This window comes from Bombina bombina, chromosome 4 (genome assembly GCF_027579735.1).
Source record: "Bombina bombina isolate aBomBom1 chromosome 4, aBomBom1.pri, whole genome shotgun sequence".
Lineage (NCBI taxonomy): Eukaryota > Metazoa > Chordata > Amphibia > Anura > Bombinatoridae > Bombina > Bombina bombina.
In genome coordinates this window covers 780,055,941-780,082,024 of record NC_069502.1, presented here as the reverse complement: position 1 = coordinate 780,082,024, position 26,084 = coordinate 780,055,941, and the positions used below count along the sequence as shown (strand labels likewise).

The window sequence follows — 26,084 nt, the reverse complement described above, 5'->3', positions numbered from 1 at the left end:
CACCTGTAGCCCTACTCTAGAGGCTGACAAGGAATATGGCTACACCCTATAGTAAAATAGCACTCACTGGTACCATTTTAAAAATAATAAACAATGATTGAAGAAACTAAACTAACACTTCACCTCTTCCTATCACTAACACAGGCAAAAGAGAATGACTGGAGTGGGAGGGAAGGGAGGAAAAATATATATATATATATATATATATATATATATATATATATATATATATATATATATATCTCTATCTGCTGTGGTGCACTTTGCCTCCTCCTGCTGACTAGGAGGCGATATCCCACAAGGATGAAATCCGTGGACTCATCGTATCTTTTAAAAGAAATGTTATAACCAAGAAAGTGGATGAATAGTACCTATAGACCCAAAATGACATTATGTTGGGATGACTTTCAAGATCTCTAACATAGTTACCCATAACAATCAGTAGGTGGCTGGAACATTGCTGGGATCAAACCTTTCACCATTATGCAAAAAAGCAATAATTCTGTTGGATCAGATCTCTCCTGGGCTACCCTTCTCCAAATAGGTAGAATCGGAACATAACACAGGAAAAATGGGTTGGAGCTCTTTCAGATTACTATCCGACTTCTGGTGTATGTAGAACACCATATCAGTCCTTAATATAGTTCTAGGAGAGTGAGCCCCTTGGGTAAATAGGAATCATTTAAATATTGTATTCCTTGTTACAAGGCACAACCATTGCAATTTCAAATTCTTATTACCTTGTAGATTTGTAATAACACATGCAATCATTGTTCAATTGTATTTTTATCATATAGTAAGAAATATGCTTTTGCATTATGCTTTTTGGTCCAGTTAAAATGGAAATAAGCCATGTCTGACATGGACAGTAGTAACAGAACACATTTTAATGAAATAAAATATAATAAACATAACATTCTAATATTATGCAATATACAATTGCATACATTCTTTTCACAGGTTAAAACATTTTATGTCTATCTATGCAGCTCTCCGCACACATATGTAAGCAGTGTACAACTCCACGGACTTGTGCTTCTCAAGTAACCACCAGCACCCACATCATGGTCTAGTGTCAGCAAGCACTCTGTTTACTTGCCTGCAGGGCAGTTTATAAAGGAAAACTTTACAAAAACCTATGATAACAGCCATCTCAGCACTTTAGTAATGTACTTAAAAAGTGTTTTAATGTCTGGAGTGCACTAATCTATATTCCAAAATTGACTTATGCCCCTTTAACAAACATCAAAATAATGTTGATATAGCTGTACTTAATGTCCAATTTTACTTTCCTGAAAAAAATCCTATATAACTGGTCTCTTCACTAGAATATAATGGCATCAACATTTTTCAACAAAAGATTGACTACTACAATTCTAGCTTGCTTCTGCAATGTTTACTTGTTTTCTTCTTTTAAGGATAAACAAAACAGACATTTACACTTCTGCATCAGTGACAATAAAACATAATATTAATATATTTTAAAGGATGATCCTAGTGAATTCACTCGTACCACCTCTCTTCCACTCCAACGATCTTCAAACATATTTTGTTCCATAAGCATTAAACATCCCTTCCAATAGAGAATATTGTAAAAAGCAAGTGATAAGTCAGTTAACAATACAAATTAACAGATTTTGTGTTTTTTTTTTTAAAAAAAAAGAAACAAAAAAAAAAAAAAACACACATTGGCCTAGATTGCAAAGTTTTTAGAAATCTTTCAAGTGTTTTTTTTTTTTTCCTTCACACAGGTTTTAATCAAATTTTGTACTTTGTTTGCCTCTCTCTTTTTAGCTACTGACATGTTAAAAAGAAAGAATACTATTTTAGAGTAAAGTTGACCTTATTGTGTCTCCAGTCATTTCCACTTTTTAACCAAATGGTTATGTTCAATCTCTAGTTATGTTTTGAAGGAGAAAAAAAAAAATGTCACAGAAAAAAGTAATCACTGCTAAATGTAAAAAACACATAAAAAGAAAGGCGCAAACCCCTCTAAGTGAAGTACATCAAAAACAGCTTAAATTTATTAAGACACGATTGCACACTCACACTATGAACCCTCAAACATATGAGGTATGTAAAGACACGTAAAAGATGGTGATCAGTCGGTTATAGTCTCAGTAGGATCAGATGTAACCTGTAAACCGGACCTCCTTCAATCATATACGATTGTCCCATGTAATAGTTCCATATGAGATAAGAGTCACGGATATCCGTTAACATATAATCACCAGTCACAGTTGTGTAATATATATATAAAAAGAAAAAAAAATGCATAAAAACGCCAACCAATACTGCACCAACTGTTTAGAGAAGTGCCGGCTCCAATACAGCTGATGTGCGTGGCGTAAGGATGGTGGGTGTGGCCTGTTTTATGCATTTTTTTATATATTATATATTTATCATGTTTGAGGGTTCATAGTGTGAGTGTGCAATTGTGTCTTAATAAATTTAAGCAGTTTTTTTATGTACTTCACTTAGAGGGGTTTGCGCCTTTCTTTTTCTGTGTTTTTTACATTCAGCTTTATCCAGCCCCCAGTGCTGTGTTTTGTGAAGCGGCAGCAACCCCATATTGCTACTCTCTATGCCTGGATTGCTTCAAAAGAAACTATATCCTTTTTAAACAGTGCATTGTTGTTCCAACTGTTTTATTATTTATATGGGGCGCTCCTACTTGTTGCACTTTTGACAATCACTGTTAAATACTGTACAGAAAAAAAAAAAAAAAAAAAAAAAAAAGGCAATACTAATTTTTCTCTTCAAAGCACTATATTCTGATTAAGGCAGTGAGATGAACTGAGCATTGTTAAGATCTTGGGGGGGGGGGGGGGGGGGGGGGGTTTAAAAACCAAAACAAAATAATTGCAACAAGAAAGGGCCAGGACCCTTTAGGGATTACAAAGCGATGCATGTTCTTGCTACTCTCATCTTCATGTGCCACGGTTATGAGAATCAAGGCTATTGTGGAATTATGAGTTTGGTAGTAGTACATTCTGAAGATTTTGAAACAGCCCTTTAAACTAAAATAAATACATGGCAACCACTTGAAACAGATTGCCTACTTAAAAAAAAAATATATATATATGATCAAATAAGTAAATAAAATATTGTTCCTCAAAGATAAACAAGGAATACAATTGCAGGGACTGATCAGACTTGTCTATTTAAAAGAACATTAAACGCCAAATACATTTGATAAATCACAGTATTTAAGGATATTCCCCTTCTCCCTCTAGTCATGGGTCCGGTCACGCGATAAAAAAAAAATTCTAACTTATTGCAATCCTGTGCTAACATTTTTGTATATATGTAGCAACTGTCCTTCAAATACCTGTAGTGAAACTTGGTGACACAAAATTAGAGGGAGGTGCATGAAATGTATTCAGTGTCCCTTCAATGCAACAACCTCGTAAGTAAACAATATTTGTATTTTCTCAGTTGTTATGCTGTTCATAAAAATGCATCTTTATTGACCATTTACAAAGAAAACAGACTGCTTCCTCACAGTCGCATACAAACCCAAACAAAGTTTGCATGTTAATATTCTTACTTAGTTTTTAGAAATTTATTTAACCTTCAGTGTGTCAACTCTTCACGTTTTCTGTTTAAAGACGACACAGGAAGGTTTAAAAAAAAAAAAAAGAAAAGAAAAAAAAGACAAACATTTTCAAGCGTCACTGTCAATCAAATGTGAGCACAAGCACTATACACGTTTTATTTGTGTATATGCTGAGTGCAACCCCTTAAGCAATGCATGTTTTTTTTTTTTTTATTGTTAATGGGACATTACATCCAAATCAAAAGCTACATAAAACAGTAGCGTCAATTTGCAAACTATTGCAAGGACAAAGTGGCCTCATTTTCTAAAGCACTGGTTTTCCCCTTCCAAATTGTGCGTCATGCATGCAGGAAGTGACATAATGAATAGCTTTATCCGCACTGTGAGACAGTGATTGGTTGTACACAGCCAAACAATCTCACTCAATGGTTGGCTATACTAAAATCAAATTGGCTTTAAATTTATTTTACCGTGTTCTTATTTTTTCTTCTTCTTGCTCTAAAATTGGCACCAATTGTGCAACGCTAAAAAGGTATAATTTGCAAATAGAGCAACACAAATATCTGTACATTTTATTTCCTGTATACTATAGTAGAGGGATATTAAATACTTTTCCAACATTGATGTTTAGTGCACCATTTACAGTGGAATTATAACATACAGTTTAATTAGCTTTTCTGTAGGTAGGGTACAGCAGCTATAAATATATCTGCACAAACTGATGAGCAAGAATTCATATGTATTTTAATAACTTACTGTTACTAGACAAGGGCATTTGTTTTTTTTTATTATTAAATAACCCACCCTTAACGGTACTTGGGGCAGTGTTTGAGTACATTCTTCACATGTAAAAACACATAAAAAAATATTGTATGCAGGAAATACTTTTGATCTACGATTTTATAGAATAATTTTATAACAAACTTCCAGATTTAGAGATTTTGCAGTAGCAATTTTTTTTTTGTTAATCACAGTAAAGTAAATCCTTAGTGGCGTTTCTACGGGTTAATGTCCTTTTTAATTAAAAGCAAATAAACATATATAAGCACAATGGTGAAAGTTCTTATAACTGTATGCTCATTTGACCGACAGGGAAGCATGGCTCCTCAGGGGAGGATGAAATAAGAATTGGTGTTTAACAGACTAAATGGCATTTCTTTTTTTAAATAATATTTTTAGCTTTTTATGTCCCCTTAAATATTTCCATATTGAAAACTTTTGCAGAATGGGCTTTGTTATTTGTTTTTTCACTCTTTTCATACAAGGCATATGAAATCTCCAACACATCTACAAACACCAAACTAATGTTCCTGGTTTTCTTGTGCAATCCCAGTTACCAAAAGAAGGTTACAAGCCATAAACTGTGCACTTAAAACATTGCTTGTTTGCCCAGTGTAAACACCTACTAGTTCACTGGATGACCCATCAGAAAGGGCATTGCAGTACGTATTTCGGATATCCCATACCCGAACTGAATTGTCCATGGATGCAGAGGCAATCAAGCTGCTATCTGGACTAAATGTGAGACTGTTGATATTGTCTGTATGTCCTCTCAGTTCCTTATAGAGAGTACCTGATGCCAAATCCCATAATTTGAGGCGCTGGTCTTCTCCAGCAGAGGCCAAATACTTACCATTTGGGGAGAAAGCAAGGGCCAAAACTGGCCCACGGTGTCCTGTAAAAAGCCTCACAGAATTACCCTGTTGGGAGCTCCACAATCTTACTGTTTTGTCTGAAGAACCTGTGGCCAAGTAATTGGAATTGGGGTGAAATTTTACACAGTCAACATCAGCTAGATGCCCAGCAAATATCCTTATTGGGAACGTCCGGTCAAAAGACCATAGCCTGGCAGTACGATCATGAGACCCACTTGCAAAAAACAGACTACAAGGGCTGACATCCAAGTCCCAGACTGGGTAGGCATGGCCTTGATATAGGACAGTATTTGTAAAAGTTTCAAGATTCCAATAGCGTATAGATGTGTCCTCAGAGCATGACAAGAGGCCGGAACTGTCAGATAGGAAGCGGGTGCTATACACTGGCCCAGAGTGTCCCCTAAGTATCTTCAATTCTGTTCCGCCCTGGTCTTCCTCTTCAGCCTGGAAAAAAAAAAAAAAAAAAAAAAAAAAAAAAAAAAAAGAGATTGTAAGCCAAAGTAGTTAATTACTAAAAAAAATAATAAGAAAAAAAATATTGTCATATAAGGACAAAACACCTGGTTTATCAACTCATAAAACATATCAATATAAAATGTCAAATTTGCCCTTTTCATAATTTATTTTGTTTTCTTTCCCTGTAATTAAAAAGGAACAGTAAACATCTTGCAATTACAAAGAAATGTTGTGTTGCTATAGAATAACATATTAGCCAAGTCTAAATGTTTGTAACACAAATAGTTTTGCTGCACTTGTTTTTCAATAACTAAACTAACTCATATTTGCCTTATCATTAGTTTAATTATACCACATCCTAATTGGCTTTGACTTGAGAAGCCTGCGGGTACATTTCAAATTCTGAGAATAACAAAAACCCATCACATTTTTAGAGCTAAATTATATGAAATTAGGGCAAAATAAAAAACTACTTTGTAATTTGTTTTATTACATGTAAGTAATTTATATTTTGTCTCTTTAATTCTTAAAACTGTTACATGACCACTAAATTGTGCTATTGTTCATATATACTAAGTATTGTTTGCCTTTCATTTTAAAGAGACAGTAAAGTCAGACAGAGCATGCAATTTTAGAAAACGTTCCAACTTCTGTTATCAAATTTGCTTCCTTCTCTCAATATATTATTGAAGAGTAAAACTAGGTAGGGCTCATAAGAGCTCAGAAGTGTGCACGTGTCTTTAGTCCTCTTTGGCAGCAGTGTTTTGCATAATTATTTTTAGTCCTCTATGGCAGCAGTGTTTTGCATAATTATCTGTAGCTTTTTAATACACTGCTGCCATAGAGGACTAAAAATAAATATGCAAAACACTGCTGCCATAGAGGACTAAAGACACGTGCACAATCCTGAGCTCTTATGAGCCTACCTAGTTGTACTCTTCAATAAAAGAAACCAAGAAAACAAAGCAAATTTGATAAGTTGGAAAGTAGTCTAAAATTGCATGCTCTATCTGAATCATGATAAAAAAATTAAATAAAAAAAATGACGGTCCCTTTAAGCAGCAGCCACTCACGGTGTCAAATTTAGAAAAGCAAACAGTCCTCCTAAGCCTGCAAAATGATCACTAACTCCAAATAGCTATAAGGGAGTATTTAAAAAGTGATAATAAGATTATTAATAAATAAATATGTATTTCCACCACCTCCTCTAAAATATCACAAGCCAGCCGTATTCGAGACACATCCACTTCATGAGGCTCAGATTTCAGTTTCTTTGACCTTAGGCTCCATAGTTTCACACAGGAGTTGTCAAAGCCGGCAGCCAGAAGTCTGCTGTCAGGGGATATCTCAGCAGTGTTCAGTAGCTGCTCAGTGTTGTAGAAAGCATAGAAACAGATGGTGGTGAGTGAGGGAGGACCATCTTTTACTCGTTTGATGCAGTCCTGGAGCTGCTCGAGTGCGGCTTCGTTCTGTAAAATGGGAGCAGGCACATCTGCTTGATCAAGGCTGCTGCTCTCTCCCCGTGACGATGACCCACTGCAGGCATAAAGCTGGTACTCTGTCCTTTTTAGTGGCTGTACATCTAACTGAATGTGTTGGGTGATCGCCTTATACAAAGCAGTGTTATTGTCACTTTGAAGATAGCGGAGAAGGTAGTTATAGCTTTCCTCCTGGAGGCGGACGACAAACTTGTTATCAAGAAAAGCTCGCAATTTAAAGTTGGAGTGGATATCCTGTATGGTCATCGTTGTCTGCAGCTGCTCAACAATGTCTCTCTGCCCAGGGAGCTGCAAGAACATGCCATGGAAGCGACTATAGAAACTGTCCACAGCACTCTTTAGACTGTTCTGTACCATGTCCAAATGGAGGTAGACGAAGAGAGGATAAAGGAGGCTTGTGACTTCACGGCTGTGAGGAGAATCCACATCTGCATTTTGGCAAAATAAAATAGAAGTTATAAGAAAAAGTGTTAAAAAGGACCATTAAATTTGACATTTCAAGAACGCATAAAAATGTTTAAATTATTGAAAGTGAAACGAATGCAATAAGCATTCATTATTTATTTTGCTTCATTTTGCTGTAAAATGCATATGAATTGTGTACTTGTTCCACTTTCTCCCAGGGAAACGTGGGTTAATACTTTTAAGCTAATTTTCTGCGAACTAGTAAAAGCATTTGTTTGCAATAGTAGTGGGTATATTAAGTAGTTTACTTGTGGATAGAGAGAGATTATATATATATACATACATATATGTGTGAACTTTATTTGGGGTTAATCAGAGGCATTTTAAATGATGGCAGGTGTGTACTGACTCCTATTTAACATGATTTTGAACGTGATTGCTCAATTCTAAACACAGTTATAAGAGGGTGTGCACACTTATGCTACCACATTAATTTAATTTTTTTTTTGTTTACTTCCCTCCACCTAGAAGTTTCAGTTTGTTTTTCAATCAAGTTGTACAGTTTATAGGTCACATTAAAGGTGGAAAAAGTTCTGAAATGATTTATCTTTGTCTCATTTCTTTACATCACAGAAACCTGACATTTTAACAGGGGTGTGTAGACTTTTTATATCCACTGCATATAGTATCCACTGCATATAGTAGCCTGGAGGCAATTCTGATATCATTGGTAGAACTGGCTGCAACTAGAAGGTAATAAAGAATTCATGCATAATTATAGGTGTCCACCATGTTAATGTACATTCTGGGCACAACTTACCAGAAAGAAAATTCCGTAGCTTTGCAAACTGAACTTCATATTGCTGAGGCTCAACCTGACAGGGGGCTGAGGACACCACATTGGCGCAACTGGATTCTGCTTGGACTAAAAAAAAAAAAAAAAAAAAAAAAAAAAAAAAAATTAGAACAACTCATGATTTCATTTTATTTGAGAAGTATACACACATATATACACACACACACACACAAATAATTCAAAGCACTCACTGGTCTTCTGTCATCAAGCCAAATGTTTATTTATGTAACGTTTCAGGACCTGTAGCGTCCCTTCTTCTGACAGGTCCCGAAACGTTACATAAATAAACATTTGGCTTGATGACAGAAGATCAGTGAGTGCTTTGAATTATTTGCTATTGTATACTCCCTGAGAGCAATAAATATATATATATATATATATATATATATATATATATATATATATATATATATATATATATATATATATATATATATATATATATATATATATATATATATATATATATATATATATTACACACACACACACACATATACACAGGTGGCCCTCGTTTTACAACAGTTCAATTTACACCATTTCAGGTTTTTAGAGATAGAGATGATAGAGATAGAGATGATAGAGATAGAGATGATAGAGATAGAGATGATAGAGATAGAGATGATAGAGATAGAGATGATAGAGATAGAGATGATAGAGATAGAGATGATAGAGATAGAGATGATAGAGATAGAGAGGATAGAGATAGAGATGATAGAGATAGAGATGATAGAGATAGAGATGATAGAGATAGAGATGATAGAGATAGAGATGATAGAGATAGAGATGATAGAGATAGAGATGATAGAGATAGAGATGATAGAGATAGAGATGATAGAGATAGAGATGATAGAGATAGAGATGATAGAGATAGAGATGATAGAGATAGAGATGATAGAGATAGAGATGATAGAGATAGAGATGATAGAGATAGAGATGATAGAGATAGAGATGATAGAGATAGAGATGATAGAGATAGAGATGATAGAGATAGAGATGATAGAGATAGAGATGATAGAGATAGAGATGATAGAGATAGAGATGATAGAGATAGAGATGATAGAGATAGAGATGATAGAGATAGAGATGATAGAGATAGAGATGATAGAGATAGAGATAATAGAGATGATAGAGATAATAGAGATAGAGATAATAGAGATGATAGAGATAATAGAGATGATAGAGATAATAGAGATGATAGAGATAATAGAGATGATAGAGATAATAGAGATGATAGAGATAATAGAGATGATAGAGATAATAGAGATGATAGAGATAATAGAGATGATAGAGATAATAGAGATGATAGAGATAATAGAGATGATAGAGATAATAGAGATGATAGAGATAATAGAGATGATAGAGATAATAGAGATGATAGAGATAATAGAGATGATAGAGATAATAGAGATGATAGAGATAATAGAGATGATAGAGATGATAGAGATAATAGAGATGATAGAGATGATAGAGATAATAGAGATGATAGAGATAATAGAGATGATAGAGATAATAGAGATAATAGAGATGATAGAGATAATAGAGATGATAGAGATAATAGAGATGATAGAGATAATAGAGATGATAGAGATAATAGAGATGATAGAGATAATAGAGATGATAGAGATAATAGAGATGATAGAGATAATAGAGATGATAGAGATAATAGAGATAGGCACAAAGTTTATTTAAACGTAATATAAATGAGAGAGAAAAAAAAAATGAAACAATTTTTTTTTCTACCCCATGTTATGCTATATAGATGCAGACAGTGTACTTTACATACTCCATTGCGCAACATGGGTGCATATTTTTACAACAGATGAGCATTAGAGCGACACCTGCTGGCTCACCAAACAAAAACAAAATTAACCTTCCCCCAATCAGAGACGGACATGTTCTCCTGGTGATTGACAGCACCAGGAGAACGTGACCGTTGTTGATTGGCTCCCTGCGCATGCACAAGAAAGCAGGATACTGAGCGCAGCACTGACGGCAAAAGAGAACTGGGAAGGAGAGACTGCTGCCACCTGACCTATCATCCCATCTGGGTCTGGACGGAGCCATCTACTTGGAGTTGGACTTGCTGCCTGGAGTGGAGCCTACTTAAATCTTCAGCTGCTGCCCTACAAAACCGGACCGGTAAGGAGATTAGAACTTTAAGCCAGGCCAGTTTCTAAAGAGCGACATTGCATCTATGCAGCAGGGAAGTTAGTGAAATACTTTTTACTATTTGTGCACATTATTTTTATTATAATATAGGTATATTAGAATAAAAAAATAACGTGCACAAATAATAGTTATGTAATGATTTATGAGCTTTTGGTAAGTTTTGTTTTTAAATTTGTGCACATTACTTTTATTTTAATATACCAGAGACCAGTCCTGACGACATCAAGGTATATAACAATAAAAAAACAATGTGCAGAAATATTGTTCATTGTTAGGGCCCCTAAACACCTTCCATGTTGAATACAGTATGAGGGTTTATAAAACCATGATGCCAGCTGTGGATAAGGGCGGGCTTAAGTATGATGAAGAAATAGAAGTCAATCTTTAAAGGTAGGAGACTGGAGTATGGAGCTCTGCACTATAAAAACCTAATCTAGCGCTTGTGGGCAAATATTTTCCATAGATGGAATCCACATGTTTCTCTAACCCAAGTAAAGGACATAAAATCTTGACTGGATTAAGTACAGTACAACTAGTATTCATGACATGTTAACTAAGCCAGGAAGAATGAATAGTAAATCTATCACTGTATTTAACTGCCTTCAATAGATTATAGGATCTTTCTATACACATTTCTGTTTGTTATGAAATATAAATGTGACCAGTTATGGCTCATGCATCTATAATATAAAGGACATTGCCATTTTAAAAAAAATAAAAATCTTCCTTTTAGATGCAACTTCCTTTATGTGTATTTTATTTTCTGTTTAAAGGGACATTAAACACTAAATACATGCCAGATAGAATGATGCATTCAAAGAAAAGATTAGTCCATGACTAACATGTATATGTATTTTTTAAAGTTTCATTAGTTGTTTAAAAAGTGACAAAATAAGTGTAAAGTTTTAGTGTCTATAAAACACTGGGAGCTGCCATGTTGTAACTTGTGTTACCTTCTCTGCTGTGGCCAATTAGGGACCGTTATAAATAGGTCACTAGAGTGTGCAGCCAATGGTTGTGCTGGATTTAGCAGTGTTCTGCACTTCCATTTCTAACAGGAACCGAAAAGCTCATATTTTCAGAACGGAATTACAGGCAAAGAGGGCAAAATAAATAATGAAAGTATATTGCAGAGTTGTTTTATTATATACAATTTATCATTTTATATTACCATCTCAGAGTGTTTAATGTCCCTTTAATGTTAACCCCCTGAACTCAGACTAACAGCATAAAAGGACCAAGAGAGACCCATATCACTGAAAATGAGGAATAGCATTTCTAATGTAAAACCCAAATCAAAGATGCTGTATTCATTCCATATACTGTTTTCACTCTGTATTGTGTCACATTTATTTTCTTACTCAAATAAAAAAAATAATGATATTCATTGGTACATTTTGGGTTAACAGTAGCACTGTTTACATAACTTGGCATGCCACGTGCTTGACAACTGTCTCGGCAAAAATGAGTAGCAGGGCTAAAGTATTTCGTTTTTTATCTTCCTGTTCGGTTACCGTGCAGCGCTGCATAAGTTAATTACTTTTGCACCGTATTTATTGCAGTTGTTTACAGTTTTGTGAAATAATGCCACTGCAGTAACTGCAAAAAATAAAACAGACTTAAATCTGTTTTTTTATTTTATTTATTAAAATATTGAATTGTGTTGTCTGCAAATAAAATGTCAGCAAATCAAATTAGTATTTTAAAAGGAACATGAAAGTCATAATTAAACTTCCATGATTCTGATAGAAATTGCAATAAAAAAGAATAAACTTTCTAATTAAATTTTATTATGTAATTTACTCTTTTTTAATCCTTTGTTGAACAGCATACCTAGTGGGATAGCGCACGTGCGTGCCTTGAGCACCACATAGTGGCAGCAGTAGTGTTTACAGTATTGATCACTTAGATATTTCTTCTTTCCACAAAAAATATCTAGATATGCTCAGCAGCATGTGTGTCTTGAAAACTTTCAAGGGATATGAAACCAATAATATGAATACTAAACACTCGACTATTACAGCATGCAACCTAAAAATAACCTGTGATTTGTCATACTCCATTCTGTTAAGTTTACCGAATATTATAGCAGCATGCAACATAAAAATAGTCATTGTTTTATCATATTAGATTAAAAGCAATAGTGTCATGAATATGTCTACTAACAAGTTCTGGGTAAAAAAGCACTGGATGCACTTATTATTCAATGGTGCATTTAGGTTTATTATGCGTAACAACATTATCTTATAAATTAGGATTTTTATGCTCCTCCTTTTGTGTATTTTCATATTAAATTTTAAAATAGCTATATTACAACTTATTTTCTTGTTAGCTAGCACCATCTAGTGGCATGTAATTAACTAACACAAAGCTATTCACAGAAAATAGGCTAATGGCTGGAGTGAAATCAAGGTTTCCTTTTCTAAAACTACACCAGCCTGGAAATCTGTACTGCACACATTTATTAATTTGTAGATTCTAAAGTGCCATGACAGGTCAAAGTCAGATTTTTTTCCAGACATTCTTCAGAAAGCACTCCTTCATAGTTATGAATAATGAAAATACTTTGCAATATAGGTTCATTATTTATTTTGTCCTCTCTCATGTAACTTATCCCAGAATTTTTAGCTATTTCTAACTTACAGAACATGGAATTCACCTTGATGAATTCTCACGGCTTAAAAAGGGACATGAAACCCACATTTTTTCTTTCGCGATTTAGAAAAATCATGCAATTTTAAACAACTTTCTAATTTACTTCTATTATCTATTTGCTTTATTCTCTTGATATACTTTGCTGAAAAGCATATCTAGATAGGCTCAAGTAGCTGATAATTGGTTGCTGCACATAGATGTCTCGTGTGATTGGCTCACCCATGTGCATTGCTATTTCTTCAACAAAGGATATCTAAATAATGAAGCAAATTAGATAATAGAAGTAAATTGGAATGTTTAAAATTTTACTCTCTCCTTGACTCATGAAAGAAACATTTTGGGGTTAATGTCTCTTTAACCTGACACATATCTGTCCTTATTTAGCTTTAGTGGATAACTGCTGCAAAACTCTTTATACTTAAATACCTCTCGTCTTACCTGGTGTCTTCAGCTTGCACCCAGTAGTGCATTTCAACAAAAGGATACTAACAGAATGCAGTAAATTTTATAAAATAAATTATAAATTTATGTAGCATTGCATGCTCAGTCTGAATCCTGAGCATAAAGTTTAAAGATGTCAGCGCTCATATCACACTAAGGACATGGCTACAATGTCAGCGCTCATATCACACTAAGGACATGGCTACAATGTCAGCGCTCATATCACACTAAGGACATGGCTACAATGTCAGCGCTCATATCACACTAAGGACATGGCTACAATGTCAGCGCTCATATCACACTAAGGACATGGCTACAATGTCAGCGCTCATATCACACTAAGGACATGGCTACAATGTCAGCGCTCATATCACACTAAGGACATGGCTACGATGTCAGCGCTCATATCACACTAAGGACATGGCTACAATGTCAGCGCTCATATCACACTAAGGACATGGCTACAATGTCAGCGCTCATATCACACTAAGGACATGGCTACAATGTCAGCGCTCATATCACACTAAGGACATGGCTACAATGTCAGCGCTCATATCACACTAAGGACATGGCTACAATGTCAGCGCTCATATCACACTAAGGACATGGCTACAATGTCAGCGCTCATATCACACTAAGGACATGGCTACGATGTCAGCGCTCATATCACACTAAGGACATGGCTACAATGTCAGCGCTCATATCACACTAAGGACATGGCTACAATGTCAGCGCTCATATCACACTAAGGACATGGCTACAATGTCAGCGCTCATATCACACTAAGGACATGGCTACAATGTCAGCGCTCATATCACACTAAGGACATGGCTACAATGTCAGCGCTCATATCACACTAAGGACATGGCTACAATGTCAGCGCTCATATCACACTAAGGACATGGCTACAATGTCAGCGCTCATATCACACTAAGGACATGGCTACAATGTCAGCGCTCATATCACACTAAGGACATGGCTACAATGTCAGCGCTCATATCACACTAAGGACATGGCTACAATGTCAGCGCTCATATCACACTAAGGACATGGCTACAATGTCAGCGCTCATATCACACTAAGGACATGGCTACAATGTCAGCGCTCATATCACACTAAGGACATGGCTACAATGTCAGCGCTCATATCACACTAAGGACATGGCTACAATGTCAGCGCTCATATCACACTAAGGACATGGCTACAATGTCAGCGCTCATATCACACTAAGGACATGGCTACAATGTCAGCGCTCATATCACACTAAGGACATGGCTACAATGTCAGCGCTCATATCACACTAAGGACATGGCTACAATGTCAGCGCTCATATCACACTAAGGACATGGCTACAATGTCAGCGCTCATATCACACTAAGGACATGGCTACAATGTCAGCGCTCATATCACACTAAGGACATGGCTACGATGTCAGCGCTCATATCACACTAAGGACATGGCTACAATGTCAGCGCTCATATCACACTAAGGACATGGCTACAATGTCAGCGCTCATATCACACTAAGGACATGGCTACAATGTCAGCGCTCATATCACACTAAGGACATGGCTACAATGTCAGCGCTCATATCACACTAAGGACATGGCTACAATGTCAGCGCTCATATCACACTAAGGACATGGCTACAATGTCAGCGCTCATATCACACTAAGGACATGGCTACAATGTCAGCGCTCATATCACACTAAGGACATGGCTACAATGTCAGCGCTCATATCACACTAAGGACATGGCTACAATGTCAGCGCTCATATCACACTAAGGACATGGCTACAATGTCAGCGCTCATATCACACTAAGGACATGGCTACAATGTCAGCGCTCATATCACACTAAGGACATGGCTACAATGTCAGCGCTCATATCACACTAAGGACATGGCTACAATGTCAGCGCTCATATCACACTAAGGACATGGCTACAATGTCAGCGCTCATATCACACTAAGGACATGGCTACGATGTCAGCGTTCATATCACACTAAGGACATGGCTACGATGTCAGCGTTCATATCACACTAAGGACATGGCTACAATGTCAGCGCTCATATCACACTAAGGACATGGCTATGATGTCAGCGCTCATATCACACTAAGGACATGGCTACACTGAGCATTTCTAAGTGCTCATTGTACAAAAAGTAAGTTATTTGCGGTTTTTATACAATCAGTATTTTTTTTTTTTTAAAGTTTTGATTAACTTTTTTTTTTTTCTATTGTTCTATCCCTCTAATTGTTCTCTTTTTCTCTCTTTCCAGGTTTACAGTTTGAAGCCTTTTGAAATATGGAGAATTTCAGGAATTTTTCCAGACTTAACTTTCAAGCAAAACTGGAAGTGATAAATAATGGAAGACCAATGCCTGAGCTGAGGGGCCTACTTCAACAACAAAAGAATATAACAAGATCTTTTCAAACAGAGTGGTACCAGAGAAAAGAATGGCTATGCAACAAATAATCCCCTTTACTGCTTTCCCTGCCTTCTCTTCTCCACTACCGACAAACTTTGGACAAAAACAGGATTTTCAGATTTGAAAAAATGTATCCAGGGGCCTTAATAAACATGAGCAATCACTCACACCAAGAACATAATTGCTTTTAAAATGTTTGGAACTGCAAGGATAGATGCAGCTTTAAGCTAACAGCGGCGATTAGAAATTAGCAACCACAATGCTAAAGTTAAAGAAAACCGTGAAATTTTAAAACACCTTATTGAGACCGCCATACACCTAACAAAACTGAAATTAGCATTTCGTGGGAATGATGAAGGTGCTAACTCTTACAATCATGGCAACTAAGTGGAGACTGTATATTTTCGAACAGAGGCTAATGAAAAGTTAGCAAATCATTTGAAGACATCCACAGTTTTTTCTGGTTTATCAAACAGAATACAAAACGATTTGATTGAAGCAGTCGCTGATGTCATTAGGGATTACATAAAGGAGATTGATGCAGCCACATTTGTTGCTGTTGAAGTAGATGAGACAACAGATGTCACAAACAAATGCCAGATCTCTGTAATTTTCCATTATGTGATGCGCAGTCAGGGGACTTTTGAGGTGAAGGAGGCGTTCTTAGGAATTGATGAAGTGATTGACAGACGAGCACCATCTATTGCTAATTATGTATTTGGAGTATTGGAGAAATACAATTGTATGGAAAAGCTGGTAGCTCAGACGTACGATGGAGCTGCTGTGATGGCATCAGATCTTAATGGGGTGCAAGCTAAGATCAAAGAAAAAATTCCTTAAGCCATGTTTATACATTGTTTTGCCCACAAATTGAAACTGGTGCTCTCGAATTCAGCAAAAAGTATACCTTAGTGTACAGTTTTTTTGTGTGCAAAACTTAACAACTCTTTTTTCAATCAATCTACCAAATGCGCCTACCTACTGGACGATGTTGTAAAGAAACGTTTGCCAAGAGCAGCACCCACCAGATGGAGTACAAATTCAAAACTAGTGCAGACAGTCAACATGTACCAAACAGATCTGCGTGCTATGTTCGATATTATAAGCAAAAATAAAAGAATTGGATGGCTGATGGATTTGATACATGGCTGAGTAAAGCATCTACCTGCTTCCTACTAATGGCATATGAGGATATTTTTTTAAAAACCAATATACTCTTTCGAATACTTCAGAATAGAGTCATGGATATTGCATTCTGCTGTGATCAAATTCGTGACAATGTCATTTCTGCAACGCCGGAGAGAAGACTGATGCATTCTATGAACTATTTGAGGAAAAACCATGTCAGACTTGACCTCAAAGAAAACCAGAGAAGCAAAGATAATATTAAAGATACTAAGAGGAGGTTATATTTTAATATTCTGGATAATGTCAGTGTTCAGATGAAAGCTCGGTTTGAACACTTTGATGACCTTGCATTACTGAGTTTGGTGGACTGCACAAAAATGAGACATGTCAGAAAACTTTGAAGACACCAAACTGCAAACCCTTTCAAAATATGGAAAGCACTTTGACCTCCTTAGACTGAAGTGTGATCTGGTGGGTTATACAGCACCGAAAGAGTGAGGAATGAATGCAAATCACCATTAGAACTCCTCAACTTTGTGGCTGCAAATGATCTGCTGAGGGGTCTTCCAGAGGCTGTAACATTATTTAAGCTGGTTCTCACAATTCCAGCTACAACAGCCTCTGTTGAACTATCGTTTTCTGCATTAAAGTGGATTAAAACACATAGCAGGAACCGTACGGACCAAGGCAGACTGTCATCACTGGCACTCTTGTCCATAGAGACGCCAAGACTTTTAAAATTAAGAGAAACAAATCCAGAGCAGTTTTACAATAAAATCATTGACAACTTTGTTGTGAAAGACCGCAGAATTTACTTAATTTATAAATGAAACTGTAGGTCTAACGCAAGTGAAACTACAGCATGCCTGTCTGCAGTGCAAAAAAATAAAGTTTGCCTTTCCAAGTTTAATACACCCCACCTGTTAGAATTTGTTAAATTCATGCTATTTATTAAAGAGCTTTATTTAAAAAAAAATTATAAATAAATTGATCTTTTGAAAATAAAAGTCTGTTTTTTTTTAGCAGAATTTATTTTGAAGTACAATTTTCAGCTGATGCAATATTAGCCAACTTTAAAAAAAAAAAAAAAAAAAAAAAAAAAAAAAGCGCTTTATTCTGTAGGTAATTGACATATTGCAGATGAGCTGGTGCTTTAGTGCAGTGTTTCTCAACCGTGGTCCTCAAGTACCACAAACAGGCTAGGTTTTCATGATAGCGGAACCAGTGCAAAGGTCAAGTAATCAGCTGAGCAGTAACACCATGGTTTCTAACATGGCCTCTCACCCATAAACCGATTATTTCAACTGTGCACCGGATCACCTATAATGAAAAACTGCCCTGTTCAGGACCGTAGTTTAAAATAAATGTTTTAGTGTAACTGTCTGTCTAATTTTTATATTTCAATTCAAAGGGAAAAAATTAAATCTCATAACATAAAATGAATAAAGAAGATCTGCCTCTGGGAAGGCAAGGCCATGCATCCTATTTTTTTCATTTGTCTTCAATGAGTATAAATAGTAGAACTGCAAAATTTTGTCTATAATATAATCATAATTAGTTTCTTACCTGTATGCATGTTGTAAATAATGCTAATTGCCCTTGTGCAACCTGCTAAATTAATTGTATATTTAAGCTACATCTATTAGGTTCATATATGGGTTTGTCAGGCATATCATAGCAAGTGCCTCACCAGCCTTTGACTTCACCGCATGTCACTGATATATACACACACACACACACACACTGGATTCATTGCTGTTGTATGGGCATTAAAGGGACATTATAGCGATGAAATGCTCTAGTTTGTTAGAGCATTTACATTTTAAGACTAGCGACTCTGCACTGCTGGCCCCGAGTGGAAACGGCTACCGATTCCAATTAGAGTTACATAGCTAGGTCATGCAACTAGCGGTGCCGATTGGATCAGCAACAGCTTTTGCTTAAGACCAGCAGCTCATGAGAAGCAATTCAGCAAGAGGTGATAGTCTTAAAATGACATGCTCTAAACACATCAGGTAGGAGAAATAGAGATAAGAAATAAGTTAAAATAAATTTTCCTTTTGTTACTGCATACGATATGGCTTTAAGAGAAGGTTTTGAAAACATTCTGATATCCTACAAAAAGAATCACTAGACAGGATTATATAACAATGAACTAGAAAATACTTAATACAACAAGTTGCTATTTATTGGAGTTTGCTTTATTTTGTAAGGATAATAAAGATACTACATTGTGTTCTTTTTCTGTGTGGTCTAGGAGCTCTCCCAACATACATACATACATACATGTGTGTTAATATGCACAGTACTTTGCTAAGCTATGCGGAGAATTAAATTATACCCTAGATAAAAGAAATCTAAAAGATATCCTCCAATTTTTTTTATTTTTTTTTTTAAACTATGTTATCCTCCTAGTTTTGCTTGTCGCCTAGGAGAAGAATAGCAAGTGACCGGATGTCCCTTGTTTACACACATTATATGGGGTAAACATCATTATGTATATGACAAATGCAAAAGAAAGTGCCTGAACATTGAAGTGCTTACATGTAACTATAGTGTGAACATGCAACACTAGGAGGATTTTGTAACTTGCACACGTGTAAATATTATTTGTAGTCATTTGGATGAGATTGCAGAAATAGTCAATAGTTACAAGAGAGAGATTCTTTACTTCTTTGTGATGTAGTAAAAAGAGAATACCATAGCAACTTGAAGAAAATGTCTACTAGGTTACTTATGGGGAGCTCTGCGTTCTAAGAGACCCAAATACTCCAATCTTTGCACCAGAATTAATCTAGTTACACAGATGTTTGAATGGGGCGGGTCTGCTTTTTCACCCGAGGTATCATAACCCATGTAGCTACTGGTAACAGCTGTAATTTGGTAGAACTATAAGGTACATAATGAACAGGTATGGGGCAGCATCTATATCACTCCACTCAGAATTTAGGAGTTATGGCATTCCTCTTAAGATTGGAGGTTCCATTTTAAGTTGAGTTTAATGCCCTTATAATACACCACCTTGGTGTCTCGTTAAAACCTTAAAGGGATACTGAACCCAAATGTTTTCTTTCATAATTTAGAGCATGCAATTTTAAACAACTTTCTAATTTACTCCTATTATCAATTTTTTTTGTTCTCTTGGTATCTTTAATTGAAAAAGCAGGAATGTACAGTTGTGCTCATAAGTTTACATACCCTGGCAGAATTTATTATTTCTTGGCGATTTTTCAGAGAATATGAATGATAACACAAAAACTTTTCTTTCACTCATGGTTAGTGTTTGGCTGAAGCCATTTATTATCTATCAACTGTTTTTACTCTTTTTAAATCATAATGACAACAGAAACTACCCAAATGACCCTGATCAAAAGTTTACATACCCTGTTCATTTTGGCCTGATAACATGCACACAAGTTGACACAAAGGGGTTTGAATGGCTATTAAAAAGGTAACCATCCTCACCTGTGATCTGTTTTCTTGTAATTAGTGTGTGTGTATAAAAGGTCATTGAGTCTGGACTCCTGACAGACCCTTGCATCTTTCAGCCATGACTCAGAATCCAGAAACTGTCAGGAGTCCAGAAACTAATTGACCTTTTATATACACACACACACTACAAGCAAACAGATCACAGGTGAGGATGGTTACCTTTAATAGCCATTCAAATCCCTTTGTGTCAACTTGTGTGCATGTTATCAGGCCAAAATCACCAGGGTATGTAAACTTTGGGTAGTTTCTGTTGTCATTATGATTTAAAAAGAGTAAACACAGTTGATTGATAATAAAAGGCTTCAGCCAAACACTAACCATTAGTGAAAGAAAAGTTTTTGTGTTATCATTCATATTCTCTGAAAAATGGCCAATAAATCTTAAATTCTGCCAGGGTATGTAAACTTATGAGCACAACTGTAATCTTACGAGCAGCACCATCTTTGGTTCAGACCTGGATAGCACTTGCTGATTGGTAGCTAAATGTAGCTACCAATCAGCAAGCGCTACCCAGGGTGCTTAACAAAAAATGGTCCGGCTCATAAGCTTCCTTCCTTTTCAAATAAAGGATTACCAAGAGAACAAAGAAAAATAGATAATATGGGTAAATTAGAAAGTTGCCTGCTCTATCTAAATCATGAAAGAAAAAATTTGGGTTCAGTATCATCCTTTAATAAAATGGACTGTAACAAAGTTGCCTTGCTAAAATTTTAAATATTTACAATGTAGAAGCTAAAATAGTAAACAAGCTCTTACCAGAAAGATTAGCTGCCATCTCTTCTGCTGACTGACACAATCGCAATCCTTGTTTGAGAGACCCTTCTGTATCTATATAGTGGCGACGTTTCAGGTAGCAAGTGACAGCCAGCTGAATCTGCTCTGTGCGTATTCGCTTCATTGTCTTTAATAAGAGAAAAATAATATTTTAAAAGTAAAATATATTCACAACACTTTACCAATACAAATGTTGTTTTACAATGAACAGCAAACTCCTTTTGATTATGTAAAAATTATGCTCGTGTCCCATGCTCCATAGAAAGTCTGAAAAGTAAATTATCTTAGCTAAGTACGCTGAAAATGTTGTAAATTACCTAAAACAGTTTCAAACTACAAAACACAATGATTAAACAGCGCTAGCTGCCAGGGATGATTCAAAATTGCTGTGATATAAAGCAATAAACACAAATTCAGTGAAATAGATAATAATAATAAAAATTAATACTTAATAAAAAAATAATAAATAAATGAAGTGGATTAGCGTATATTATTTGAAAGCCACTAATAATGATTGTATGATTGGCTTTCTTAATAAAAATATATGAGCATATATATGCAGCACATATAAAAACAGGCTAACAAAAGAATATTCAAATACAAAAGGATAAAAGAGATAAATAACACATAAACTCCTAAAAACAAACAAATATCCTAAAGAAAAAACATAAAACAAAAAACACAATAAGTACAAACAAGTGCAACTATATAATAATATTTATACGAGACCTGCTGCTGCAAAATGACCGAAGGTGTCCTGCGTGCCTCCCGAAGTAAAGTAGAATCCCAAATCTCTGAAACATATAAGCGCAAACAGACTCAAGTGTAGGTAGATACAACAAACGCACCCCACTTTCTGAATTGTACTTACAAAATTGTAATTTATTCAGGCGGTTTGTTAACACAACATATGATGTCCAAGGCAGTTAAAACATAAATCTTTGCAAGTGAGAATTCCGGAACCAAAAGTGTCCGTTTTAAGTGTCCGTAATAGTGACTTCAGATGGAAGAACGCTGTATTAGGAAGCGTCAATGTGAAAAGCCGATGTCGTCACTGGAGCAAAGTACGGATCCTCAAGCAGTCCAAAAGGCCTCAACGCGCGGTCTTTCTCAAGAGGTAAAGTTCATATCCCTTCTCACAGCGCAAGCTACTATATAGCCAACAGGCTTATTTCATTGGATGGGAGAAAGTCTCGTTAGATGACTGGCCTGCCTGCTATGTTTGCTGTGTAAAGCGAACTTAGATGCATATGCATGATAAATAAAAGGCACATATTATAATACTATTAAAAACAGAACTATAATAAAGTGCTAAAAACATAATATATAAACTATACTAAGACGTATAGATTAATAAACCACTAAGAGTGTCAATAATAAACTACAATATACTAATAGATTTTCACAGGCGTATTCTGCCAATTATAAATGAAATGTTGAAGGATGGTGTAAAACAAAAGACAAAAAGAGAACATTATTATAAAAAATCTATTAAAAACACAAATTTTTAATTTTATACTATTAAAAAACATACAATAATGTACTGTTAAAAATGTAATTACTAAGTTATTCTAAAAAATATGAATTAATAGACCGCAAGAACTATCACTAGTAAATTGAAATAAACCAATATATTTTCACAGATGTTTTTATGGCCATTATTAATAAGATGTTGAAAAACCATATTAAACAAACGACAGAGAGAGAGCAATGTAAATACAAAAATCTTTTTATAAAAATAAAAAAATAAATAAAAGAAAAATGACTCATCAATGTTTACTATTATATTAGGGTTATTTGATGAGTGTAAGCATATGATCTCATATCATTTACAATAAACTAAATATGAAAATATATAAATATACACCATATAAGTAAGGTATATATTATGCATAAATCAATACCTAAAATGATACAATAATTAAAACTCCAATGTATATAATATATACACTCATGTTACATGCACAAATGAGTAAAAATAAAACAAGATATAAATATAATGTAGCTGAGGAGAAGAAAAAAGGAGTGATATAGTGGAAAAAAATAAAAAATATGCAGGGGAACAGCCATTGTATCCTATCTGCCCTATAATAATTAGCACATATAAACATACTAAAAATAATTTAAAAATATTGAAATATTCAGGACATAAAGATATTCAGAGCATTTAAAATATTAAAAATCTTAAAAATTATTCAAAATATCCAAGATATTCAGAACAAGGACATGTCATACATAAATAGATTAATTAATTTTATCACATACATATATACGTGCATATATATATATATATATATATATATATATATATATATAGAGATATACACACATATAAATATACATGTATATATAAGTACACCTGTCCAAAAAATCTCTAGAAAACTATACACTAAGGGACCCTATCCTAGACTTCTAGCTAAAAATTGGGAAACTTACATGAAGGCTGCTAAATCTAAATCAACATTGAGACCACCTGGACACAGACAGTTCAACTTCTGTATCCAGAATGTCTCACGTTTGCTTAATGTAAGTAGTCTGTTAGAGATGGAGGGGGAAATCCAGTCAATGACCTGCACCTTGAATGTTCTGGGGTCTCCACCATGAATATCTCTAAAGTGAAGGGGAACACTGTGCTTATCCATCTCATTTCTAATATTGTTGAGATGTTCTGACACTCTACGCCTGATCTTCCTTTTCGTGCGACCCACATACATAAGACCACACCCACAAGTTAATAGATATACAACATGAGTAAAATCACAAGTGCAACGGCATTGAATCTTAAAATTACGAGATTTATCACTATTTGTGAAGTTAAGATCTTTGTTTACATGTTTGCACATTCCACAGTTTTGTTTACCACATTTATAGGTGCCTTCTTTCAGACTTAACCAGTTACTCTTACTCACTGTTGTTTTATCTCCTTTCACTGCTTTCAATTTACTAGGGGCTAACAGATTTCTCAAGTTTCTACCCTTCCTAAAAGTGATTTGTGGATGTTCCGATATCGATGATGCTAACATACTATCTGATTTTAATATGCCCCAGTGTTTCCTAAAGGCCTCCTTAATAATCATATGGCCTTCATTGTAGGTAGTTATAAATCTGATAGAATCCTGATCCTGTACATTTTGTTTATGAAGTCTACCTGTCGAACTCATATAATCTGTTCTTAACAGAGAATCCCTAGTACGCCCCATAGCCTTACTTCTAGAGTCCTTGATTTTGACCGGATCATATCCTTTGACTATAAACTTGTTCGCCATAATGTCTGCTTCTTTATTGAAATCGCTAATAGAGCTACAATTTCTTCTCAGTCTGAGAAACTGGCTGTATGGAATGTTATCTTTCCAATGGCGTTGATGGGCACTCTTATAGTCAATGAAGCTATTTCTTTCGGTGGGTTTCCTATAGTTGGTAACTGCTATTTTATTATCACTATTTACGAATAATCGCAGATCAAGAAATTCAATTTCAGTACGAGAGTGGTTTTCAGTGAATTTAAGATTATAATTATTAATATATCTAACAAACTCGTCCACTACATTAAGGTCCCCCTCCCATAGGATGATCACATCATCAATATATCTGTGATATTTAACTATATTCTTACTGAACTTATGTGCCTTCCAAATGAATTCGCCTTCGAAGGTGTGCATATACAGATTGGCATAAGATGGGGCAAAGGTGGTACCCATCGCTGTTCCTCTGATCTGTCTGTAATACACACCCTCGAAGGCGAAATAGTTGTGTTCCAAGATTAATTTTTTATGTACTACATTGAATCCCCAATTTATCAATTCCATTTCTACAGCATGTATCCCCCAGGCCTTTAGGAAACACTGGGGCATATTAAAATCAGATAGTATGTTAGCATCATCGATATCGGAACATCCACAAATCACCTTTAGGAAGGGTAGAAACTTGAGAAATCTGTTAGCCCCTAGTAAATTGAAAGCAGTGAAAGGAGATAAAACAGTGAGTAAGAGTAACTGGTTAAGTCTGAAAGAAGGCACATATAAATGTGGTAAACAAAACTGTGGAATGTGCAAACATGTAAACAAAGATCTTAACTTCACAAATAGTGATAAATCTCGTAATTTTAAGATTCAATGCCGTTGCACTTGTGATTTTACTCATGTTGTATATCTATTAACTTGTGGGTGTGGTCTTATGTATGTGGGTCGCACGAAAAGGAAGATCAGGCGTAGAGTGTCAGAACATCTCAACAATATTAGAAATGAGATGGATAAGCACAGTGTTCCCCTTCACTTTAGAGATATTCATGGTGGAGACCCCAGAACATTCAAGGTGCAGGTCATTGACTGGATTTCCCCCTCCATCTCTAACAGACTACTTACATTACGCAAACGTGAGACATTCTGGATACAGAAGTTGAACTGTCTGTGTCCAGGTGGTCTCAATGTTGATTTAGATTTAGCAGCCTTCATGTAAGTTTCCCAATTTTTAGCTAGAAGTCTAGGATAGGGTCCCTTAGTGTATAGTTTTCTAGAGATTTTTTGGACAGGTGTACTTATATATACATGTATATTTATATGTGT

At 35.3% G+C, this 26,084-nt stretch overlaps 1 protein-coding gene across 1 annotated transcript in view; it reads right to left on the bottom strand.

Annotated features, from left to right (window-relative positions):
• Positions 1–3,137: 3,137 nt before the first annotated feature.
• TAF5L (TATA-box binding protein associated factor 5 like) overlaps positions 3,138–26,084 on the bottom strand; it is a 32,554-nt gene continuing 9,607 nt past the window's right edge. Inside the window, exons 2-5 of the mRNA XM_053711148.1 lie at positions 21,505–21,649; positions 8,395–8,499; positions 6,873–7,597; positions 3,138–5,658 (exon numbers count right to left, since the gene is read on the bottom strand). Of these exons, the coding sequence (XP_053567123.1) occupies positions 4,861–5,658; positions 6,873–7,597; positions 8,395–8,499; positions 21,505–21,646 (1,770 nt within the window). The 5' untranslated portion in view covers positions 21,647–21,649 and the 3' untranslated portion in view covers positions 3,138–4,860. The remainder of the gene's footprint in view (positions 5,659–6,872; positions 7,598–8,394; positions 8,500–21,504; positions 21,650–26,084) is intronic.